The sequence below is a fragment of the Cryptomeria japonica genome, chromosome 4 (genome assembly GCF_030272615.1).
Source record: "Cryptomeria japonica chromosome 4, Sugi_1.0, whole genome shotgun sequence".
In the NCBI taxonomy this organism is placed as follows: Eukaryota; Viridiplantae; Streptophyta; class Pinopsida; order Cupressales; family Cupressaceae; genus Cryptomeria; species Cryptomeria japonica.
In genome coordinates this window covers 154441267-154468410 of record NC_081408.1, presented here as the reverse complement: position 1 = coordinate 154468410, position 27144 = coordinate 154441267, and the positions used below count along the sequence as shown (strand labels likewise).

Sequence of the window (27144 nt, the reverse complement as noted above, 5' to 3'; positions counted from 1 at the left end):
AATCATTTAGAAAGTAGTTGAATTCTAGTAACTCCTTTTCATTGCACAATAATCATGAATAGATTTTTTTAAAAACAATGAATATATCCTAAATGTGGCACATGTCTCATTTGTGATCTCACTTACTTTACCATATTCGAATGTGGATCAAATGATTACTGCTATTGTACAAATGTAAGTTGTATCTTTCAGTATTAGCATCTAAATCTCTTCCACTAGGGAAGGAAGGACATATGTAAAACATTTATCATATTTGGAACAACATGTACGTCTATATTCTATTTTTCTTCCAAATTATTGCATGTCCTAAATTTTTTTAAGTCAATTTAATAATATGATCACATTTGTGGGAAGCTCTAGAAAATACTTCTATCCTATTGTATATAAATGTAAAAAAGTCAATAATCCATTTACTATGCTCATTGATAACTTGTGAAACATTCAATTTTTTCATGTCTCCTTCTAAAATCCTTACTACATACATATTAAATGCAATATTTGATCTTCTATAATGCACCATTGATTTCTTCTAGTCCAAGTATTGGTAGAAACTATAAACTTTCATTTGATCTGGTCCATGCATACTACAACTTTCTTTGTATGTCCAAGGTACATTCCCTTCCTACCCAAAGAGTGAATCAAATAAGAAGTCATATAGAATCTTCTAGCTTATTTTGTTGTTCGTAATTGGTCATGTAAATTTTTACATTTAATTTGGGACTAGTGAACCATGTATTGGTACAACATAGTATGAATGAACTAGAATATCCTAAACAATTGTTTACATTATAGTTCTAGTGGTATAGGCCATCTCTAATTGTTGTAAGTAATAATTGTTGATGAAGTATGACATAGAATTTTTCTATAATTGGCTTTGTGTGTGGTCTACTAGCATTCTACTTTTAGGAGTAGAAAATATTATTTATTCTACATTCTATTTTTTTGTAAATACCATTACCTTGGGCATTCAATGGTTGTGTGGAATCTTCTTTCTTCAAGAATACCATTATTAGTCATTCTCTTAGTCTTGGTAGTATCTCTGGTTCCATTCACCTTGATCTAGAAGTCTTCCAATCCTAAATGTCCTAGGTTACTATCAATGATGTCCAATCACATGTTGAATATATATTTTATAATAGATTTACACCTTTGAACACTTACCTCATATGTATAAGTAATTGTAAACATGAAATCATGTAAGAAACCAACAACATCCATTATATTCAAATCTATAATTAATGTATTTCTTTGTAAAACTTTTTACTTATTCTAACCTTTTGGATAGAATTAGTGGGTATCTAGACTCTAGGTGTTCACTTTTGAACTCCCTACATCCAAAAAAAAAAACCTCAAATATGTTTACAGTGCCCTTGCACATAATTTCAATTAAATTTTACATTTGAAAGTCCAGTTATAAAAATCAACTCCACAAAATATAATTTCCTTATAATTTTAAGTTAGTGTGTCAATGAACAAATGTTTATTATGCTACTCCATTAAGATAATAAAAAGGTGACCATGTACCTTTTAATTGACAAATTTTATATCGTTGGTCAATATGACTATATGTAATTGTGCAAGTCAAAGGTTTAATCTTTATGACATATTTAAGGGAAGGCTATAAATAGATGTTATAGCTAGCTTCGCATACCCTCAACTTCTAAATGGTACTGTGGATTTTGATGATTTTTTTGTTGGCTTTGTATATGACTTAAGTGCTTATATCTATCGTTTTGAATTTTGGGTAGTTATGATAAATGTTGTGGGATTCATTGTGAACTCAAGTGTCAAAAAGTGGTCATTTGAATCAACATCCCATATATATTCCTTAGTGCGTCGTTAAACATTTTCTTTGACTACCAAAAAGTTTGCAAATTGATCTAGTACTTATGCACAAATGCCCCAATAAATGTGTGTTATTGGTACCAATAAAATTGCACAATTGATCTTATTACTAACGTTTTTTCAACCTACTAGATATACCAATGAATAGCTATTAGCCCACTGGATGATTTTATTAGTGGACTTTTAATTAACAAAATATAATGAATGATAATTAAAATATAGATGATAACTAGACTTCTTCCCCATATCAGCAACATATAAAAATCTCTAATGAAAGGTAGACGAACATGCCACATTGAGACGACGAACCTTCCCGTGCGTTGGTCATAAGTCACCAGTATTTTGCACTGTACGATTTTAACATGCGAGTTCCTCGATGTTTCAGATTTGGACATTACCCGACAAAATAAAATGCCAAAATTTCCCGTCAAATAGAGTGTTTATTACGTCAGAAAACATGTCGCGAGTCAATTATTGCAATTTCCATGCAAACACTCCGACCCCCGTTGAACGAATCTACAGCTTAGAAGTTTCAACTTTGCGCCAGTGTTGTAGGCAGGCATAACGGAACAGCTGGACAAGTTAATTTAGAATAAATTAGTGCGGTGGTAGCATTATTTCAAAAAGCTGGGCAAGTGAAGCAAAATATCTGGGCTGCGTTGCAGAAATATGGCCAACATGAGCGTTTGGAAGACATGGACAATTGACGTCATAGACAGTTTAGAGGCCGTACCTGCAGTTCTTGAGAAGAAAGTCCTTTATGCTGTTCCATCCTGTTTGAAGAATGACCAGACAGAGGTATTCTACCATCCTAAACAGATCTCCTTCGGTCCACGACATTTTGTTCTTTCTGGTCGCTCAGAAAATTTCAGTGACTCGGAAAATTTCAAGTCAGAAGTCGCCCGCAAATTTCCTGGGCAGTTCAAATCGTTAGTGGAGAATCTTAAGAGCAATCACATGGAGCGCTTAGAGAAAATCTATGGCATAGAAGTCATCGGCAGATTTCCCGAAGAAGATAGGGATGTTGGCCTTTCCTGGCTGTTGGCAAGAGACGGCTGCTTCCTTCTAGAAGTCCTCCAAAGTTTTGAAGATGGAAGAAATGAGGAAGGCACGGAAAGAAATCAGGGACAAGAAGGGACAGGAACAAATCACGGAGAGAAGACCATGTTGCAGCATATTCTTAAGAGGGACAACCACCACCCTTTGTTGAACGAAATAGTGAAAGATATGTTCAAGTTGGAGAATCAGTTGCCACTCCGGATTTTAGACGATATAAGGCTGCATCTGAGGAGGGACGGGGAAGCTAACTGGTTTGAGTCTGCATTGAAAAACTTATCTCCTATTGAGGTAAGGCCGGAAGTTGGCAGACCGACCTACAAGAACAAAATTCATATCCTCCAGATGCTTGGTCAATATATGATCGACAATATAGAAGACCCATCTCCTACTACAGAGCATACAAAGGAAAATCGTATAGTTGAAGCTGAGAATAAAGCACTCCTGGATGCATGGCGAGATGCTCAGAGAAACAAAAAGAAGCTATTCAAATATATCATTAATATGCTAAAGTTCGTATTTGTTGTAATATTTGTTCTTCTCATTTCTCCTGTTTTAATCATATGGTTTGTATGGTTACTCATCTGGTTAATGAGGGAATCCTATCGAACTTACTTGCGGGGTAGAGCAGAGGAGGATGGCCGTCACGTTCCAACTATAGAAGAGTTGCATAGGATAGGAGTGAAATTCAAGGCATTGAAGGGCGAAGGAATCAGCCACATACATTTCAATGAGAGCAAGTCAACACTGCACCTGCCTAAGTTCACCGTAGACGACAGGTCGGAGGTGATACTGAGAAACCTTTTGGTGATGGAGACGCAATGGGAGGATAAAGAGAAAATAATAACGAGGTATGCGGTGTTCATGAACGACCTTATTAACACCAGTGAGGACGTGGCTCGGTTGAGGCGACGAGGCATCATCGCCAATAAGCTTGGAAGCGACGAAGACGTGGCTCGGCTCTGGAACAGTGTCACTGTTCCGGCAACCGACATACCAAGTTATGAAAAGATTGACATGGTTTCAGAATCTATAAATGCTTACCGAAGAAAATGGTGGAGGGTTCTGTGGGCTCAATTTTGGAACGCCTACTGTTCTAAGCCATGGTTAGTCGCTTCTCTTCTCGGAGGAATCTCCCTTCTGTCACTTACGGTAGTACAGGTCGTTTGCTTATTTAACAACTGTTCAAATTCGGGTGAGTAGCTTAAAATCATTAAAAAAACTGCTTATTTATTTAGGTGTATGTTTAGATGCTAGATCTATTCCATGAATATCTGGTGCTTCCAGATTACTATTCCATCATTTCCTTTTATGTTTTAGTTATTCAATGTTTCAAAGAGGTATAAAGCCATCTGCTTGTTCTCTTTGATTTTATATCCTCCCATAGACGGTTTTGAAAGAGGCAGAAAACAATATACTGCGTATTGAATATTTCAAACATATATTATATAATTTTCTTGCATTTCTGATTGCTTATTAAGCATAAAATATTGAATTTTTGAAAGCGATATTAAGTTATGTTACACATTATAATAGCAATTTAATTTTGGAAAGGCATCTTAAATAATTTGTTTCATTTCTAAAAATAAAATTATTGTTTTTTAAATAATTATTTTAAAGTGATAACTCCTAATTATTGATCTGAAACTGAAGAAATTTAATTATTTATATCATATCCATATATTTGAGAAAAATACTTAGGATATATCCTTCTACAAATGAATATTAGAAGTGTAAAAGATTCACCAAAAGAATGTTTACTCATTATTATCAATAAATTTCTATAGAAGAACAGTCTTCTGTGTTCATGCACTCTAATGGTATAAATGCACTTCAGCCTCTTTGTAAAGAATAAACACCTTACATATTTAAAAAAATGTGTTACTTGCAACCAATTCTATTAGAGACATCTTTTCATATTTGAATCTCATTTCTCAAAAATAGTTTTCTCCTTTCATGACTATCAAATATTTTTCAACTAAGTAAGTAGCACAAAATCATAACAAACTAATTGTTGTTTTATTCAAATAGTTTTCTCATTTCATGACTATCAAATAGTTTTCAACTATATAACTAGCATAAAATCATAACAAACTACTTATTGTTTTGTGTCTACACCTAAATGATAGATCTACTCTAGCAATATCAGGAGTAGTATAAATTTGTATTATATAAAATGGATAGTGAATGTTGGCATGAGATTGTAAATAGAAACATCCCCTCTTATTTTCTACCTTCATGTAAGTATCCTATTTTAATATATTATCGTTTCATTGTATGTCATAGATATTGAATGTTTTAGACTTTTATAAGTTATATGTTCACTTTCTTATTTTTATCTTCTTGGAAGATAAAGACATATTGAATCTTCTAGTAAAATACAAATCAATATATTGTAAATTGAATATTTGAAATAAATATTATATAATATTTTTATATCCTTTTTTCCACTTTCTTTAAGTTAATAAAATTGAATTTTTGAAAAATAAGAACTTTTATTTAATTCTATCTATTTGATTTGAAAATAGTATTTCTTTTTGTTTTTGGTTTTCCTAGAAAGCTGAAAATATTTCACGAGACTAACATAAGTTCACCAATAGTACCTAGCATAGACACATTTAAATAACATCTTATAAGAATTTGGAATTTTTATTTATGTTTATATCTCAATTTATAAGAGATTATTTCCTTTACTTGAATGATGTTCCTTCTATACATCTTAGCTCAATTCCTATTTGTTCGTAAGTGATTATAGCATAAGGATCAATTCAGTATGCAATTCAGTTGATAAGTAAATAGTTTCTTTTTTCTCTTCAACTATTCACTACGAAACATTTTGATTTCTTTTATAACCTCCAAATCATGGAACACACTATTCGTGTATTACTATTGATTCTTTATCTTGATATGTGCTTTTGTGTCTATTTTCAGCTAGATCTATTCCTATTATATAAATTGTTTGACAACTCTTTCTTACCTATTTCATATTGTTTTTACTACTAGTCATTTTCCTTCTCATCATTCTTTGTGGGCTATGTCTATTTGGGTTGTTTGTAAGATATTTTTTTCATATTTTTCTGAAGTTAATATTAAATTAGGATTGAATACTAATTCAATGGTAAAATTTATAAATTCATTTCAATATTCATTTAGATTGGTGTCAATTTTATTTGAAAAATTCCACACAATTACTATATGTATTTTTAAATAGTGCACAATTTTGTATATAATTGGGTTGAGTCTTTTATCTTTAATCTATGTACACCACCATTGAACCCCATTCATTTGATAATATATTATCTATATCGTCACATGTTCCCATACATTTTTAGATAATAAATAAAACTTGTATTTGCAATTTTATCTAGATAACAATTATTGACATAAAAATAACATTTAATGGTTCTTATCAATCCTTTAGTGGATTACTAATCGTATACCTGGGGATTTAATCTTTGAAATTTACCTTGATAATTTACTAAATAAACCAATTTCATAGCATAAAAAGTCAAGGACTACTAATACAGATCCCTAATTTTATATCCAACCTCAAATTTATATTTTTGATACCACACTTGCATGCACTAGTATATTTAAACTACCTCCCTATTTCCTTGATGTATACCATGTAGAATAGTTTTCTATTATTGATATCAAAATACAATTTCTATTATAGAAAACAAGAGAACCTATCAAACTTACTTATGAATCAAAATTTGTTACGATTGTCATCACTTCTATTACAACCTTAGCACAAAAAAACCTACGTGAGGTAAGCCAAATGTGTCATCGAAAAGGAATACTTGGTTGAAAAGAATGAATATATCTCAATCAAAAAAACCCTTGTCACACAATATTTAATATGGAACCCCTACAATAATTAACATCTTAATTATATTTTAAAAATTAATATAAATTAAAATAGAAGGATTTTGTGATAAGTAGTGATTCATTATGAAGGGTCATGGTATTCCCAAAATTTATAAAACAACTAATTTCATTTAAATAGCTACAAGACCCTTGTGTGACCATTATCTGCTTTGATTACTTCATTAGAGCTTAGATTAACAAAGAACCCTTGGATCATAAGCCTTTGACATAATATAATATTATGTTGTATATAAAAAATAGCTTTACTATCTTGATAAAATATCTATAATAAAAAAAAATCCAATTGTTGATCCATGTAAAGCTGTTTGTAGAGGACTTGAAAGACCACTTTTGAAAACCCATCTCCTTTTTTGCATTCTTAACAATCCTTAATATCTACTTTTATCATGTTGATAAAATTATTTTTATTTCCTCATAACACTAAAGAAATATATTATCTCACATTTTTGTAACTAAAACATCCTAATTTATGAGTAAGTATTGCCTTATAAGTGAATATCCTAGGGATATATAAAAAAATAAATTAAAAAATTGTAAATTCCTACCTATTTTATTCCTATCATGATCATATTTAGTACATAGTTCACATGATTATTCTCACGTTCAAATTTCAAGACATTCAATATATCGTAATGTTAGAAACAGGTGTTCACTGGTCTATGGAAGCAAACTAGGAATTAAAACTATTTTATAATAATCAAATTTGGAAGGAGAGTGAACCCAAAAGGCTCAACCTCAAAAGTTTATTAGGAAAGGGTTGAGCATGGGATGAATTTAGTACTCCTTGATTGAATATAAAGTGACTATTAAAATGATATAAATTGAATACAAGAAGTAGGGTTGGTGATGCAAAATTGACAATGATCAGAATGCATACATATTTTTATCTAATAGATATGTAGACATGAACCACAACTCTAGAAATGGGAAGAAGATAAGAACATGTGGCTAAAATCTAGGATATAGATACTAGGTTTTTTTGTACCAATATTGTCAAATGTAGACAACATAAATAGTTTTACAATCATGGTGTTGTTCTAAGTATCTCTTTGATTGTTTTAAGAAAAGTGTTTAATATTGATGATAGGTACCCTTGTCCTATTCTTTTTACATCTTCTAAATGAAGTCCTCTACATCTCATTTTTCTCTTGTCATTTCTATATTTGTTTTCTTTGGATCCTATCACTCGAAAAAAAAAGAGGAAATTTTTTTGTTAGGTTAATAGGGGTTTTCATATGTCAAACCCCATGTTTGGAATTAACTGCATGATGAATTGAAATGAAAATGAAAGAATGCCTTGTTACGGTGGAGGATAGATCTGAAATTGAAATGTTATACCTTTATGAATCTTCTTTGTCTTGATGTCTTAATGAAAAGGTTGATGTTGTCATTAAAAAATGATCATGAATTCAATCTTGAATGCTTGAATTATGAATACTTGAACTCTCCTTCACCATTGTAATGATGCTTGATTATTTTGTCACTTGAATTTACATGATATGGATTGAATTAAAAATTGAATGATGTTTAAAATAAGGGGGTAAGAATTGATTTTATTCCCACCTTCATGAAACATATTGAAAATTAAGAAATAAAACATAGGAAATAGGTTCTTACTCGAAATTTATTGAGTGTTGGAGGGTTAAAAAAAAAACCCTTTTGGTCTAGATAAGGGCATTAGGCATTTTTGTCTAGGATGAAAAGTACACTAGGGGTCCTTTTTTAATCCAGTTGGGCTTAATTAAATGCCAGAGATTAGAGTAGGAGACAAGGGTTGTAGATTTGGGACTGGTGTGAGTAGAATCAAACATAATTAGGACATAGAAGGTATAAATTTAAAAGTGAGGCCCAATTGAGTATGAAATTGTATAAGGGTATAATTTATGGCACTACATTCAATAACCACTTTAGAATGAATATGAACCTACTCTCATACTCTTGGTAAAGTAAAAAATAGCATCAAATTTTTATTATTAAGATATTAAAGAGGAAAAAAAACCAAGCCCCTAGGGACTTATAATCTTATTAGTTGAATATCAAGATGAAAGGAGAAACACATTGGATGAGTCATGTTGGTACAAAGGAACATTACAAAGAAAACCCTTAGCTTGCTAAACAATTTGAAAAAAAAATAACTGCAAAATGGCTACTCCAACACACACTAAACATGTCATGGTGTGTGATAAAAGTGTAAAAACCAAACCTATGTATCATGTTATCAAAGTGTAGAAAAGAGAAGTTTGTATGCCTCTATGTTGAAGTGATTTCATATGCCCTACTAGGAGAAATTTCTTTATGGTAGGATACACGCATCCAAAATAAAAGCACATTGTAATGGTGAAATGCCTCCAAGAATGAAAAAATTAAAGGTGGTGGCTCACAATAAAATAAAAGGAGCACATAAGACATCCACTAGTTGCCATTAGTATGTGAATCAGAAAATTAATGTATATCAAGTATGATTATAATGAACTGATGTCATCACCAAAGGTAGTGGAACTAGAAGAACAATAGAATAAGAGCACATAAGATGAACAATACAAGTAATTCTAGGTTAGCATGGAAGAGAGAAAAAAGAGAGATCTTAATTATTTACATCATCCCCAAGTAGACAACACAAAGGCACATTTACAACAATAGCACATGTACAACATAACATGAATATAAAATATAGAGTAATTGAGATAAAAATAGGAGAATCACACAATACGTTTGATTCCTTCATTTACTTCTACCAATGGAGAAACATGAGCCATCCAAAGAGAGCTTAACATAACATAAGGATACATAAGCATAACATCATGAGGGAAACACATCAATTTTAAGAAAACACACAAAAGAATCCACTACTCAAGTGACACTAATCTAGAAAATAATCCCTTCCCAATCTTTTTTAACATAATTTAAGGATAGTGAACAAAAAGTAAGATGAGCCATATGAATCATAGTAGATAGAGCTACTAAAACTCTTAGAAAATTGTCATGCTCTAATGATGAATTAGTTTGTTTATAACTTCTCTTGAAAATATCAAAGATATCTCATGATTAGCCTCAATAACATCTATATATAATAAAAATAATTAGTAGATCCACCATATAATAATCAACATCATCATCCATATTAATTACAATAGGACCTTTAATGCACAAAGGAAAAGAAAAACAATCATTTCGTATAAGTAATTTTATCTTTTGATGTCATTTTTTAAGATAAAGATCCTCCCTAGGGTTACGCAAAGGTTCAACATTTATTAAGATAAAGCTCCTCCCTAGGGTTACACAAAGGTTCAGCATGGGGGGCCAATTCAATACTCAATGGATTAGGGGAGGAAGTTTTAAAAGAAAGCTCCTGAGCCTTGGATTCATGTCTGCATCGACAATCTCTCACACTACAATTTATCTTGGTTTTACACATATCATCAAAACCATTGGTATCCACACTATTAGCATCAACATCATCATCCATATTAATCACAATAGGATCTCTAATGCACAAAGGAAAAGAATAAAAATCATTTTTCTTAGATAATTTTAGTTTTTGATGTCTACAGTTACACAAAGGTTGGGCAGGTAGGCCCAATTCAAAACTCAATGGATTAGGAGAGGAAATTGTTTCAAAAGAAATCTCACAAGCCTTGGAATGAAGTCTTCAATAGATATCTCTCACACTACAATTAATCTTGGTTTTACTTGAGACTTGTGAAGGTTGGGGATGAATCAACATAGGCTTCTTTTGTTCCTCTGTAGAAGGAGGAACTAAAGAAACCTAACTAGTTTGAGAGATATAAGATGTTGGGTTCTTCTCTCTTTGACCTTTATAAGATGTAGGAGGTGGGACCACGACATATATAAGAGGAATAGGAGGGATAGGAAGAAGTCCATATCCAAGCTGCAAAGGAGGAATATCCATATCAATATGTGAAGAATCATTAGGTTTATTTAAGGCTAATATCAACTCAAGTTTGAATTCTTGATAAAATAAGAAAAGGACATCTTGATGACGTTGTAGACGTTCAAGTTTTTAGGCCAAAATCAATCAAGGATGATGTTTTTACATCTTGATAAGGGATAACAAAGGATACAATTAATCATGATAATATGCCCATTGTGAGGGAACTTGAAACATTTGTCGATGCTTGAAGGGATAGATAATATGGAATTGAGCCAAGGGTGTCGGAAATTCACATGAAATTGGCCATAGGTATGAATGATGACAAAGGTAACATCTAAACACTTGTTACCAACCTCTACAAGAAGAATTATGGAGCCTATAGTGGGATAAGTGAAAATATCATACACCTTAAGCATAACATCATATTTGTCATACGTATTTACATATAGTCATTTTGTATAAATATATTATTCAATAATAATATTTGACATACATATTGGATCAAAGAACACTCCTTGTGAGAGATTTCCTTTAGTTTTGAATGTAATATATAATGGTCCATTATGTGCATCAATAATATCTCTTGAGTCAAATGTGATGCAATTGTTAGGTTTAGGCTTAGGTTGCTCAATAAGGTTCACAACATAGTTGGGATTTATACACATATCATTAGAATTCATATACCCTGGGTCGTTAGGTTCAACACATTGGTAGAATGAGAATGCAAAGGATTAGTAAATATTTTTAAATTTTTATCAGGAGGTGTCATGGATTTATTTTCTTTATCATTCACACCTTCCATAATTAGAGAATTAGAATCAATAAGATCCCAGATCATATGCTTTAATGTATAACACTTCTTAATATTATTTGTAGCTTGACAATGGTAATCGAAAAAGGCTTTAGGATGAAAGGAATTTGGGAAAGTCTTAGATGTTACTATGGGTTCATTAGGAGAAAGATTCATCACATTAGCATTAATAAATCTAAGCATGATACTATGCAATGAACTAGAAAAAGGAGTGAAATTATGATGTGTAAATATTGATGATAAAGGAGCCACACCTAACTTTATAGTGGCCACTTGTGCATATCAATATGATTGAAAGAATTTTATTGATTTTGATGAAATTATTTTTTTATTTTTGAAACTTTTGAAAGGAATGATGAGCTTATTCATTCTTATTAATTGGAGGCATAGGATAAGAAATTTGTAAATGCAAATGTTTGTATGTACCTTGTAGTGCCCCTCCCTAACTCATCTTTTAGGAGGGGATGTGATAAACACTTTTAGATTTGTGTTCTAATAGTCTCTTTGACATTAGTGGATTCATTATAATTTATGTGGATAAAGTTATGTCTTGAACTAATATGTTGATCAAAATTATGTGTAGTGATCTAGATGCACTTATTATTCATGTATGGATTATATTTCTTATGACGTTATGATAGAATCTTGATTATGCTAACCCTATTCCATGATTATTGTAAGGAAGTTAAGTAGTAGAAAAACTTCCTACACTACCTTGAGAGGAGGGTAATGAAAAAACTTTTATAAATCATCACAACACTTACATAAAACAAAAATAAATATAATAACATTCAAACCATAACATAGTGATTTACATGGGGAGAATCCTTTTAGGAGAAAAAACCTAACACTCTAAAAGCTGCCCAATAAATTGTTACATAATAAAAAATAGATTACAATATACTTACATTGAAAGCTCTTTGCAGGAGTACCACTTGTATATGGTGAAAATGGATACAACAATGTTGAAAGACTAAATGAATTCAACCACAAAACCCTAGCCTAACAACAACAAAGATCCACCATAACATATGAAGATTACCTAAGACAATGCAAATCAAATTAAATCACAAAGATTATACCATCACATGTCCAATAGGGTTTGGATCTCCATTCTTCCTATCTCCATTGATCTTGCTTAATATATTTTTGCTCTCAGATTTTTATATGTGCACAAGACCTCAACAAAGAATGGAAATGTGGTTGCAATTAGGATCGCATATGCAAGTGCAAAGGCATAGTGTAGTTGAATGTGTGAGTTCATTAGGGTTTGATAATGAAGGAAGCATCTCCTTATACAGAAGACACCATAGGAAATGGAGGGATAAGATTGAGAGGTGTAAAAGATAAATGGTCGGCTATGATTAGAGGGTAGGTAGAGGAAATAATAAAATAATGAAAGGGGTAGGTAGTGTATGAATTAAGAGATGAATGACATGTGTCATTGGTGGAAAAGGTTAATGAATTAATTAAATAAATAAAGACTCATTTAATTAATAGAAGAACTGGGATCAATTAAATAAATAAAATATTTTTTTAATTTAGCAAAAAGGATAATTTAAATAAATAAATGTATTTATTTAAATGAGAAATAAGGCTAGAAGAGGATAAATGAATTAATTAAATAAATAAATATTTATTTAATTAATAGAAGAATTAGGCTAAAATAATTAATTAAATTAAATATTTATTTAATTAGACATGACAATTTTAGGTGTCTACATTTTGCCCCTCTTTGAGACAATGCAGCTTGTAGCGTTGTTTCAAAGAAGATAATATGAACTGATACAGAGTTACCCCAAGATGGGAATGATATGCCCCCTCAAGAGATTGGATGAAAATGTCTGGAAATATCGCAGACAATCTCTCAATAAGAAAGAAAGGCTAGAATGGACTGACAAGATAGGATAGAGTGACAGAATCATAGGATAAAGAAGACTGACTCAGGAGACAAGGGCTAGGGCTAGGGTAGGGCTAGGGTAGTCTATAAGATAGACTATGAGGGAAAACATCCTCATTGTCATCCACAAATCCAAGAGATCAGAGTGCAGAGCGAGAATAGAGTAGAAACAGTCAACAACGATGGCATTGGTGCACAAATTCGATCACGTTCACCAATTTTAGAGGCCAGCAAATGCAGGAGAGCCGGTAAGTACCTCAAAAACCTCTTTGTACTTTGTTGCAATAAATGTTGTCATTAATGCATGCTAGGTAGTGCAATAAATACACTTTAGGATAGTGGCAAAAAGAGTCAAAAATGTGGAAGCACGTATGCGTTGGTGCCATGCACATCTGGGTTAGCTAGGCATGTCTGCATTGGTGCCAGGCGCGCCTGTGCAGAAAAATGCGTCTGTGCAGGATGTAATCATGTCTGCATTGTGCAGGTGCGTCTGTGTCTTATGGGCACGTTTGTGCAAGATAGGCACGTCTGTGCAGTGCAGAGACACATCTATGTGATGAAGGCGCGTCTGTGTAGAGCAGGCAAGTTTATGCAGTGTTTAAGCATGTTTGTGTCTTCAAGGTCAAATCAATAGTTCTGTGATGAACATACACTATCGATTGGATAAGCTACTGAGAGGATACACTCAAGCCAGTCCTCTAGGGAAGACAAGGATAGTAGATCGAGACACTTTGTGATGAACAGTGAGTACCAAGACAAAGTACTTTGTGATGAACAGGGAGTACCGATATGAATAGCACTTTGTGATGAACAGGGAGTGCAAATATGAGCAGCACTTTGTGATGAACAGGGATTGCAAAACGTGTAGTACTTTGTGATGAACAGGGAGTACCACTAGGATAAATAGCAACACTTTGTGATAAACAGTGAGTGTCACTAGTATAGATAGCAACACTTTGTGATGAACAATGAGTGTCACTAGGATAGAGTATCATATGATAGATATAAGCAGCATTTTGTGATGAACAGTGAATGCTACTTTGGCTGACATGATTGATTTGCTTGATTATAGGAGTACCTACCTATGTTGGAGTCACGAGAGAGATTCCCATCGATGCTGAGGTTACGACTAGAGCTGACATTTGAGGACAGAGCTACCATTGAGGGCATGGGCTTGCGACATATTCGGTATGTGCTTGAGTTTTGGGCGAACATGGGATTGCTGACTGCGCTAGTTGAGAGATGGCACTTAGAGACTTGAACTTTTCATTTGTCGATGGGTGAGATGACAATTACCTTGGAGGATGTAGACACCGTCAAGGCTAGTCGGCTCCGAGGGAGGGAGTTCATCATAGCCTTAGAGGGCTCCCTATGTATCAGTTTTGTACCATTTTGTCTGATGATATAGACACCTTCAGGTGATTGTAGCGATATGATTTTGACATCATTGTAGCATGACACTTATGATTATATATACATGAGATGCATCCTTACTGTAGCTATATGCATGTGTACCTATGTGATGAGATGTTTCATGATGCATGTTTCTATGCGTTAATGCATGATATGGATGCAAATATGTACATGATGAAATGCAATATTTTTTATTTTTTTATGTTTTAATATGTTAAGCAAATGCAAATGTGAATGTATGAAATGTAGATGAATATGATAATGCAAATGACTATTTACATGATGAGAATGCAAAATGTGCTAACATGTGTTGTGTGCAGGATGTGATGCAATGATGTAATTGTGATATCTATATGTATATAAGAAATTCTTATATGTGGTAATGTAGGTGCAACTACATGAAATGCAATTTTTTTTGGCATGTCATTATACTCAGTCATGTGATAGCGGGCTACATGGACTCAAGAAGGATGATGGAAGTCAATCAAGAAAGGGGGATGGAAGATAGAAGATATGAAAATGAAAGAGCTTCTTGTGCATTATCATCATTGAGCTTTATTATGGCAAAATAGGTTATGACAATCTAGGCATATGTTTGACCTAGAAAGTCATTGTACTTGTTTGCATGGAGATAAGACAGTCACAAACAAGGAATGCCCTAGTTCACACTAGACTCACAGTGTCCTCATATCCTTGGACAAGTCATAGCATTACTAGGAGACAATCCACAGATAGCAAAAAAAGAAAATAGGTGACGATACCCCATCCTTGCCTTTCTAGTCAAAGACATCCTGGAGATACAATCTCTAGTCATAGACAACCTGGAAAAGCTAAAAGACATGTCACAAAAAAGATAAAATAAAAAAAAAACCAAGACTCGATACCAACAGCCACCGTAGTCCTCAAGTTCAGTGTCTCTTGTCACTTGTATAAATCTTATTTGATTGTGGTCACAATGTTTACTTTCACAAAATGGATAGATAGCACTGAACCATATGTTGTCTAAGTCTGTTGAAAGATTTGATCTATTGAAGCCCATTGTTGCTATTGTGTCTCATCTTAAACTGACTGAATCTATGAAACTGATACTTTATTGTGAAGAAGATGAAAATTTATTGCGGATTGGTGATGCAAATGTTGTTTTATTGCAGATTGTGTGCGGATAAACTAAAGAAAACTGGAAGAAACTATACTCCTCGAAACATGTGATGCTCTTAGTTCCACACCCATTACTAGACATAGGATTTGCCTTAGCCACAGATAGGAGCTGATTTATTATGGATAGAAAGGATGAAAAGGGAGATTTTATTAGGAATGGCTAACCAATCTTGGGTAGATCAATAACAAGCCATGATGAGAATGGGTAAGTTTATTATGAATGAAGAGGTTGTGGGTGTGTGCAAAGTGAAGGATGAAATGGAATCCTAAAGAAGAGAGGAGCAATGTCTCTATGCATGGCGTCGGTGACCTGATTTTCACCATGGTACTTGCCTTGGGAACCACTGAAGTGGTTTTCACCATTGGACGAATTTATTTCTCTTTACTTTTTTGTGATTTTTCAATTTTTTTGTGTCACAAGGTGCCTGTTTGCCAGGTTTTCACCAAGTAATGATTTTTTATGTTTTATGATTTTTTTTAATTTTTTTCGTATTTTTGATATTAAGATATTCTGAAGACCTATGTATAAAACCTACGAAGGTGCATGCTATTGATAGGATCCTCCAAAGGTTCACCCTCTGTAATTGAGAGTTGATAAGCACCAGATCCATATGCTACTGTGATGATGTAAGGACCAAGCCAGTTTGGTTCAAACTTGCCCTTCTTCTCTCTGTCTTGTTGATTTTTAGGATTTTCTCTGAGAACCAAATCACCTACCTCAAATGTGCGAGGCTTGACTTTATGATTGTAGCTGCGGCTCATTCTTTGTTGATAAGCCTTGAGATGATTAAAAGCAGTCTATCTTCATTCATCCAATAGTTCAAGTTCTTGTAAGCGAGAGACCCTATAGTCTTTATCACTGATAATGTTTTGCAAAGAGACTCGTAAAGAGGGTAACTCGACCTCAATAGGCAAAATAGCTTCAATGTCGTAGACAAGTAAATAAGGTGTGGCTCCTGTAGGTGTGCGGACATTTGTACGATAGGCCCAAAGTGCAGGATTAAGTTGGATATGCCAATTGTGGCTAGCGTCATCGACTATCTTTAGTAAGATTTTGAGTATTATTTTATAAGACGCCTCAGCTTGATCGTTACCTTGGGGGTAATATGGTGAGGAGAAATGATGGGTAATATGAAACTGGTCACAAAGTTCATGAACATCCTGATTTTTGAAGGGACGCCCATTATTGGTGATGACAGAAAGAGGATACCGTATCGACAAATGATATAGTTGAGAACGAATGTAGCAATTTGTTTTTCAGTGATTTGCATGAGAGGCATGGCTTCTATCCACTTTGTGAAATACTCTATGGCAGTGATAATGAATTTATGACCATTAGAAGATGGAGGGTGTATCTTTCCTATGAGATCGAGTCCCCACTAACAAAAGGGCCAAGGAGTCACAATTGGTTGAAGTTCCTATGCTGGCGCATGAATGTGGTCTCCATGAAGTTGACACTACTTACATTTCTTGACAAACTGATATGAGTCTTTTTCCATGCTGGGCTAGTAATATCCAGTCCTGATGAGTTTCTTGGCCAAGGTAGGACTACTAGAATGTGGACCACATATCCCTTCATGTACTTCATGTAACGCAATCTGAGTTTCATCGCTTTCTAAAGATCTAAAAAAAGTGCCATCAAAACCGTGATGGTCTAGGATATCAGCTAAAATGACGTATCGAAAAGATTGGCGAATGAAAGTGTGACGTTGGTTATTGGATAGGTCAGGAGGTAGGGTATTGTCATGATGGTATGTGAAAATGGAACCATATAACTAGAACTCAGGACCAACAATGCATATCATCTCAATAGGAGTGATTTCATATGAGGGAACCAAAAGGTTATCCACCAAGAACTTATAGCGGGTCTCATTCGGCGGTAGATCGATCAGTGAAGCAATTGTAGCCATGGCATCTGTGGCTCGATTCTGCTCTCTTGATATCTGCTCAAAGTCTATCTTCATGAAATGTTGTTTCAATTCATCCACCATTTTTTTGTAAGGCATTAATTTCTCATCCTTTGTTTGGTAGTCATCAGTTGCTTGACGAATTACAAGTTGAGAGTCCCCAAAAACATGAAGTTCTTGGATCATCCATTGAACTGCAATCCGTAATCCAGTTGTTAATGCCTCATATTCCACTATGTTGTTAGTGCAGGGAAATGATAATCGATATGATTTTGGTATAGAATCTCCTTGAGGAGTCATGAAGAGGATGCCAGCTCCTGCCCCATGCTGTGTATATGAACCATCAAAGTATAGTTTACAAGGCTTTGCATGTGACATTGTTAAAATGGATTCATCTGAAAATTCTGAAGTTAGAGGAACATTATCTAGCATGGGAGCATCTGCTAACTGATATGTGATAGCTTGTCCTTTTATTGCTTTTCTGTCCACATATTCAATGTCAAATTCACTCAGGACCATCACCCATTTGGCTAGTCGCCCAATAAGCGTTGCTTTATTGAGAAGGTATTTCAATGGATTGATCCTTGCAACCAACTTAGTTTTATGAGTTAGCATGTAATGTTGTAATTTCTGTGAAGCAAAGACCACAGCAAGACATGTACACTCAATTTGTGTGTAATTTAGCTCATATCCCACCAATGTGCAACTAATGTAGTAAACTGCCTTTTCTTTACCCTCAGCAACCTATTGTGCTAAGAGTGCCCCCAGTGCTGTTGAGGTAGTTGATATGTATAGTAGTAGAGGCCGATCTAGAACTGGTGGCATCAAAACTAGCAGATTCAGAAGATAATCTTTGAGTATTTGGAAAGCTTGTTGACAATTATCATCCCATTTGAATTTGATGTTTTTATGTAGCAAGTGTTGAAAAGGATTACATTTATCTGCGAGTTGCACTATGAATCTTCATATGGACTGGAGTCTCCCTTGCAAAGATCAAAGTTGACTCATATTTCTTTGTGGTTGCATCTCTAGGATGGCCTTGACTTTTTCTGGATTGGCTTCGATTCCTCTCTTTGAGACAATGAATCCCAGGAGCTTCCCGAAGGTTACTCCAAAGACACATTTCTTAGGGTTTAATCTTACTTTATATTTTTCCAACCAATCAAAGATGACTGAAAGTATGTCCAGATGTGTATCTCTATCTATTGATTTGTCCAAGAGGTCATCAACATAGTCTTCCACAGTCACGTGCATAAGATCATGAAATATAGTAGTCATGGCTCTTTGATATGTAGCACTTGCATTTTTTAGCCCAAAGGGCATGACATTCCAGCAGAAGGTTCCCTAAGGAGAAGTAAATGCTATTTTGTGCTGATCCTCAGATGTGATTTTTATTTGATTATATCCAAAAAATCCATCCATCAAAGATAACATCGCATGACTTGCCATGAGATCAACATTCAAGTCAATATTTGGTAATGAAAAATCATCCTTAGGACAAGCTTTGTTGATGTCTCTAAAATCTATACATATTTTGATGCTATGATCTGGTTTACTGACAGGCACTAAGTTGGAGATTCATTCAGGATAATCAATTGGGCATATGAATCCGACGTCCAATAATTTCTCTAGTTCTGCTTTGACTAATAATGCCACTTGTGGATGCATCTTTCTTAATTTCTGTTTCATTGGTTTTGCCCCCGGATTAACTGTCAAATGATGCATTACCAAATCAGGATCTAATCCAAGCATATCAACATATGACCATGCAAAATTGATTTGTCGCTTTATGAAGAAACTTATGAACTTTGATCTTTCTGTCTCTGTCAATGATTGAGCTAGGAATATGTTGTGTGGGACTTCTTCTAAGCCAATGTTTGTTTTGATAGTCTCCTCTACCAACATGGATGACTTTTCTTCATATGGTGCTGAGAGAATGTCGAGCCTTCCATCTTCGGGTGCCTCAGAGAGGTTTTTGCCCTTAGATACGTCCTTTCTTTTTACTTTTTTGGGGTCAGACAGTGCCACAATGTGGTTTTCACCATAAGACTCTTGATTTGTTTTTATTTTTATATTTTTGCGGCTGGAAAACCTAACACCCTCACCAAAATATGCCATGTTGTTGAGTTCTATAGTGTATCCCACTTTATCGTCTCTAAGGGGAAGATCATCGCGTGTGCCAAGATAGTTAATAAAAGCTTCATCATTTTGGAATGTGTTTGTAGTCACATAAATCTGTCCACTTAATTAAATGAATATTTAGTATTTATTTGATTATTTAACCATCAATCAATAATTAATTAAATTAATATATTTAATTAATTCATCTTAACCCTCTTCTCCTATTAATTAAATAAATTATTCAATTTATTTGATTTAATTCACTTAACGAAATTCTAACCATTAATTAAATAAATAAATCATATTTATTTAATTAAATTTTCTCTCACATTTAAATAAATTAATATTTATTTAAATTCCCCCAAAATCCCACCTCTCACATTTAAATAAATTAACATTTATTTAAATCACCTTTATCCTCTACCCACTTGTATTTTCCTAAAAATGCAAGTTGCACAACTATTTTAAATAAATCATTTATTTAAATCACCTTTATCCTCCACCCACTTGCATTTTCCTACAAATGCAAGTTGCACAATTATTTTAAATAAATTATTTATTTAAATCACCTTTATCCTCCACCCACTTGTATTTTCCTACAAATGTAAGTTGCACAACTATTTTAAATAAATTATTTATTTAAAATCCTATTTATCCTCACCCACTTGAAACTTTTAATGGTTTTCCTTAAAGTCTTCAAACTTAATGGCTTCCCTTAAAGTCTTCTTAAGACTTTAATGGTTTCCCCTAAAGTCTTCAAACTTAATGGCTTATTTCTAGAGTCTTCTTAAGCCTTTAATGGTTTCCCTTAAAGTCTTCAAACTTAATGGCTTCCCTTAAAGTCTTCTTAAGCCTTTAATTGTTTCCCTTAAAATCTTCAAACTTAATGGCCTCCTTCTAGAGTCTTCTTAAGCCTTTAATGGTTTCCCTCAAAGTCTTCAAGCATTTAATGTTTTATCTTCTTTTTCTCATTTAAATAAATTAATATTTATTTAAATAGTTATCCAAATGCAACTTACACCATTTAATTGAAATAAATGATTTTATTTTAATTGAAAATACCAAAATTCCTCCCACTTGCATTTTCCTACAAAATCTACTTGCATGCTTAAACCCCTTCTAGATTCTTCTAAACCTTTCCTAATTAACCTAATCCATCCCCTAAATATTGTCACATTCCTAAGCAAATTGGAGTCACTTCTCAAAGACTCCAAAGTCTTTGAAAAGCAATTAATGCTTTGTGTGTTCAACAAATTAACCTCTAAAGTCTTCCAAACCACTTATGGCTCTTACATGACCATTAATGGTTAATTCCACTTGCACCCATGGTTAAGGACTTTGACCCCTAACTTAACCCTCATGTAACCCATGTGTCTCTTCAAAGCATTTATTTCTTTGACTAGGGTAACCATCATGTCCCCTCAATCATTTAATGCTCCTTATCTCTCCTCTCAAGCCTCCTCATGGTGACACTTGTCAACATGGGATTGGGTTGAAAGTCTCACATGGATTGAATATCTTTCAATCCTAACCCTTGTTAAGATTGCTCAATCTTAACCCTTCATTTCCCCATTTCTTCTATAAATAGAACCCTTCTTCTCAAGCAAAGAGGGAAGCATTAGAGTATTGTTGTTATATAGGTATTAGCATAGAGCTTTTTCATAGCATCATTGTCTACACTTGTATAGCATTTTCTTATCATATTCAACTATCTTGAATCTCCATATGGCATCCATGGATAGTGCTAAAAGCTGATAGCTACACTCATTTGGGACTTGGAGAGGGGAGAAACAAGGGAGAAGTATCAAAAGGCATCATGGAAGCATCTTAGTGAGGCTCTTCTCCTTTCTTTTATTTTGTTAAACCTCTTTCATGCTTTTTGAAATCTCTTTTGATATGTTTGGAATGGTTTTTAGTTCTTTGTTTTGTTTTTATGGTTGAAATTAACTTATTAACATTGAACTTTGTTGTTGCCTTGTCCCCATTTCCATGACATCATTTGGTGAACCCAACGTGAATCAAAGAGAAATCATTTTGAATACTACTAACTTTTGAATGTTTTAATTGACACATAGGTCATTCTCTTGCGCTTTTGTTCTTAGTTTAGCGCCTTCGCAAATTGATACTTTAGCACTATTGTCTATATTGTTGCTCTTTCATGTTAAGTAGCACTTCTGTTTTCACACAGAGTAGAGCTATTGTAATAGAGAGTTGTAAGAAAATTCCTTGTAATCGAAAACCAAAAATTTTAGGCTTGTAGAAGCCCACCAAAACATGCGGATTTTTCTAACTAATTATCTTTTGTGCAAGTTTTAACTAACCCCTACAATAGGATTTTTTAGCAATTTTAGCTTAGGAAATAAATTTGTTCATATTTCTAACTTTGTCTTTCAAGTTAGGATAAAATAAATTCATTTTCCTTTTGGGTTAAAATCAACTACACATTCATTCGGAGTTTTAAAAAGAACCACATCTTTCGTTTAGAGCTCTAAAAAGAATCACATTTGTTCAAAGTTAAAAAGAATCACAAAAACAAACACACAAATTTATTTATTTATTTTTTTTACAAAGTTAGGAACAAATTCTTTTGGTGCTTAAAATCAACAAGGCAAATTTTATTTCTTGCATCAAGATAAAACTCACAATCCACACTTCCATTTTTGGTGCAAATAAAATTCACAATCAACTTGTCTCATTTTTAAAGCAATTTTACTTCATGCAAATGTGTTTTTCATTAAGTTGACCAGGATTTTCAAATTCTAGTTTACTCAAACAATTGACTTTGAAAATTAAAAAGAACACCATGATTGTTGGAGCAACATCTCCAAATAGATAGAAAATCATTGCGATGACAAGTTAAAAGGAAAAAGTGAATTTTGTGTTTGGCACACTTGTGCAAAAGAGTTGGTCGAGTGGTCCTACTTCTAACACACACTATCCTCTCCCTTGGCTGTCGTGGTCCTAGGTGCAAGAGAAAAGTGTTAGTAACACTCAAATTTTATCTTTTTAAAAGAGGTCTGCCAAGGGATCGATACTCTTGGGAATGACCTCGAGCGGTAAATCCTTCGAGCCGCTATAGAAATCAGGTGTGAGTGAAAGCTGTAGCCTTGGGTATAGCTGTTCCTACAGTGTAACTGGCCGAAAGGATAAATGGGCCCCACCACCAGTTACAAGGTTCTTAAGTGGGTCACTGTAGAATTAACTTATGTCCAAAAACATCGAACATGACTAAACACCTTTAAGTAGTAGCCCACTCATTCTATTGATTAAGGATATTTGCGATATAATTTAGTGCAAGAGCATAGATGGTTTTGCTCCCAAGATACTCACCATACATATTTCCTTGAGTAGAAACATAGCTTTTTGAAAAGTCACTTGTGGCTTGATAAAAGTGGTGACTCCCCCATCATAGGGATCATCTATTTGTTATGCTCGTGCAAGACTTAGTATATCACATCCTTACCTACCAAGGCAGGATTCATAAGGTATGTAGTACCAAAGTCAAAGAAATATCAAGATGTGGGCTAAATTTATCACAACTGGCCATTTGACCTTAGGGATAAAAAGTGTTTGAAGTGTGTTCATTTTAGTCAAGACCAAGTGCAAATTGAGTTGACTTCAAGCTTTAGAAATACACCTTGAAAATACATCTAAAGGAAGGGCCATATACAAGTCCAAGGATTGGGTTGATCTAGACCCATACTCATTTGTGCCTTTGAGGCAACATTCTTGTGTCTGTGTGCTTGCTTTGTTTTCTTGTCAAAGAAAAATCAGAAAATCACTTCCAAAAACAAAGTATTCATCCAACCAAGCACATCAAAAACAAAGTGCAAACAACAAAAGTATCAAAACTTTATGACCATTCTTCACAACTTGTGAAAGAAGAAGCATCATCAGAATATCAACTTGAAAAGAAGACCATTAAGCTCAAAGGCTTTGGTCAAAAGGAGTAAATTCTTTTATATAAATAGACAAATCTTTGTCTCACATAGAGTCTTTCTGCGTCACATGCATCTCTACCTTCAAGGCAAAACAAACGAATTTGATTCCGAATCATTGAACCATAGAGCTTTTATGCAATATAGAGCTCTGAGTTATCACAAAAACCAAGGAGGTAAGATTAATCCCAACTTCTTCCCAAATGTCTGTATCACATACAACACAGCTCACGAAATACCATCAACACCCGAAAGGGAAGAGGTAGAGTTTGTCCCATTTGTAACATAAAGTTTTTATTGAAGTTAAGAACATTTCATCCATCATCTTCTTAACTCATTATCACTTCATCATCAATCCATTCCAACTCTCAAAACATTAAGAGGTTCTTGTCCAAAGTTCTCTTTTAGATATTGCTTGAATCAAAAACATCACATCACTTTTTAGATTGTTTCTACATCTAGGATAAGCTCATCCTAAGAGACACATCTACGTAGGTTAAAACTAGTTCATGAGTGAATCCTCTCATTACTAGGTAGTTAAATATGTAACACATCTCAGATTTCTCTACACCTTAACACATCAAAACTTATCAAACAAGCAAGCAATTCAAAGAAGAAATTTTGGTTACATCTACCTTAAAAGTGCTAGAGATCTACATGCTACACAATTCACCAACCATCAACCTCTCATTTCATCAAAAACTCATCATCATTTTCACACAACTTCAACAAAGACTCATAAACAAAATGGCTCAAACCCGATCATAGTCAAGGCAACGAGAAATAGAAATGGAAGAAGAAGAAGAGGAAAATCTCAATGAATTTCAAGAAGCACTTGGAGGAAATGCAAATGACGAAAACCCATGTACTCCTACTCCTGCAACAATAGAAAGGGCTCAGCATAACCATCTCTTTAACCGATTGTTTGACAAAATACTCAAGAGCAATGCGGATGCTCACTTTTTAAAACTCGCTCAAGAAGGAGCAAAACTCTCCTCTGACTTTGATCTGGCCCAATTAAGATAGGCATCAGAAAGACAAAGTTGCCATGAAGAGGAAAGAAGTAGAGATCCCATCAGATATAACATTCCTAGAGGTAACCCACCACCTCCTCGTCCAATTGAAATGGAGATGTTGTGGCAACAAGTCAAGAATCTCATCCAACAACTTCATAGTGGTGTCAAAACTAACCAATTCTCACTCAATGACATCTGTCCCTATCCTTTTGATAGGAATCTTTATATGCCACCCTTTCCACGAGGATTTGAAACACCCAAATTTGAAAAATATAGAGGAAATGGAGATCGCCGTGATCATGTCAGAGAATTTCATTCCGCTTGTCTCGAAGTAGCATATGAAGACACATACCTAATACACCTTTTTCCCCAAAGCTTGGGAGGAACAACCACATCATGGTTTTCTCGACTACTAGGTGGCATTAGAACATTTGAGGAACTTATCCAAAAATTCCTCGCTCATTACTCTCATAACATTGAACGTGACATCACCATGGCTGATCTGTGCAACACCAAACAAAAACCAGGTGACCTATTCTCAGTATTCCTGCAACGATGGTGTCAAATGTCTAATAGATGTTCTCTTCAATTACCTGAATGAGAACTAGTGGAAATATTCATTTCTAACTTAAACGAAGAAATGGAATTTCACCTAGATGTCAAAGACACGGACTCTTTTAATGATATGATCACCAAGGTTTTGAAATATGAAAGGGCACTTATCAAGAAAGGACTCATCAAAATCTATAATGAACCAAAGGATGGTCCTCGCCCATGCTTCAATAGCGATAAACCAAGCTTCTGGAACAAAAACAAGAATATCATCAACAATGGGGTTGTGGATGCCAGGACTATACAAAATGCACAACCTGTGGTTCGATTTGCAGGACAAAATCCTCCAACTCAGAATAACACAAATGTTCCTTCCAATCAAGGTCGCATCACATCTCACGATGAACCAAGACCTTGTCTGCAAAAACAAAAATGCACATACACTCTCTTAGGGGAACCCATTGAAACAGTATTGCGACAACTCATTTCTCAAAATTTGGTTACTCTCCCTAAAACATCAAACTATGAACCTCAGGTCAAACCTGCATGGTGGAGAGATACTGAACACTGTGATTTCCACCAAGGGAGAGGACACAAGACAAGTAATTGTCACCGATTAAAAGATCTTATTCAGGATCTTATTGACCGAGGAGAAATTGAAATTGAAGGACATGACCCAAAAACAACAAATAATGATCATCTGATGTTCAAAAATCCACTTCCAGGTGAGGCACTGATACCACTGATTATACACAGGCTATGTATAATTACACTATAAATCATCTATATGATGCCAGTGAACAAGTTGCAACTATAACCTTCAAAAATCCCAACTCAAATTGCAATGTTGTTACGCGTCGTGGAAAAGTTACCATAAAGGTAGCTCCATAAGGCACCACCTCCATCTCAAAGCAATACAATCTTGTGGAACAATTAGACAAAACCCCTGTGCTTATATCCATTTTAGAGCTTTTGTGCTTATCGCCATCTCATAAAACTATCTTGGATCAAGCACTCCAAGAGGCGTCAGTCCCTGCAAATCTGAATACAGACCAATTTCAAGACATGGTTGGGAGTCTAAAGTCATCACCTTGTCTCACTTTTTCCAAAAGTGACAACTCTTCCTTCCAGCAACCTCATAACGCTTCACTACACATTGAAGGCTTCATCAACCAACACAGGATCAAGAGAGTCTTGATAGATAATGGAGCAGGCTTGAACATTTGTACACTATAGTTGGTCACAACATTAGGATATGTGGTAGAATCAGTGGATCCTCGTAAAAATATCATAATCAAAGCCTATGATGATGCAGAGCATTCATCCAAAGGAGTTGTGGTACTACCAATCTGAGTAGGCCTCGTGGTAAAGCACATCATTTGTCAGGTTTTGGACCTTCCTCTGCCATACAATCTATTGTTAGGAAGACCTTCGATACATGCCATGCAAGCCGTTCCATCTACCTACCATCAATGTATCAAGTTCCCACATAACGGTGTAGAGATCACAATCTTGGGCAATGCAAATCCCTTTGCATATTGCCATAATATCAGCCATCAACCAGAGATTACCATTCCTAATAATAGAGAAGCCATTTCCTCCACATCATATATAAGTCCCGCCTCTCTTGCCAGTTCGAACACC

The 27144-nt window shown here is 34.3% G+C and overlaps 1 protein-coding gene across 1 annotated transcript; it reads left to right on the top strand.

Moving 5' to 3' along the window:
- Window positions 1-2514: 2514 nt before the first annotated feature.
- Window positions 2515-4104, top strand: LOC131040818 (putative UPF0481 protein At3g02645). Its single transcript, XM_057974559.1, has one exon. It carries the CDS (start codon window positions 2515-2517, stop codon window positions 4102-4104), a length of 1590 nt encoding a protein of 529 aa, XP_057830542.1.
- The last annotated feature ends 23040 nt before the right edge of the window (window positions 4105-27144 follow it).

Excerpts from the sequence above, each read along its gene's own strand:
- LOC131040818 (XM_057974559.1), top strand. The coding sequence starts at position 2,515 with ATGGCCAACATGAGCGTTTGGAAGACATGGACAATTGACGTCATAGAC.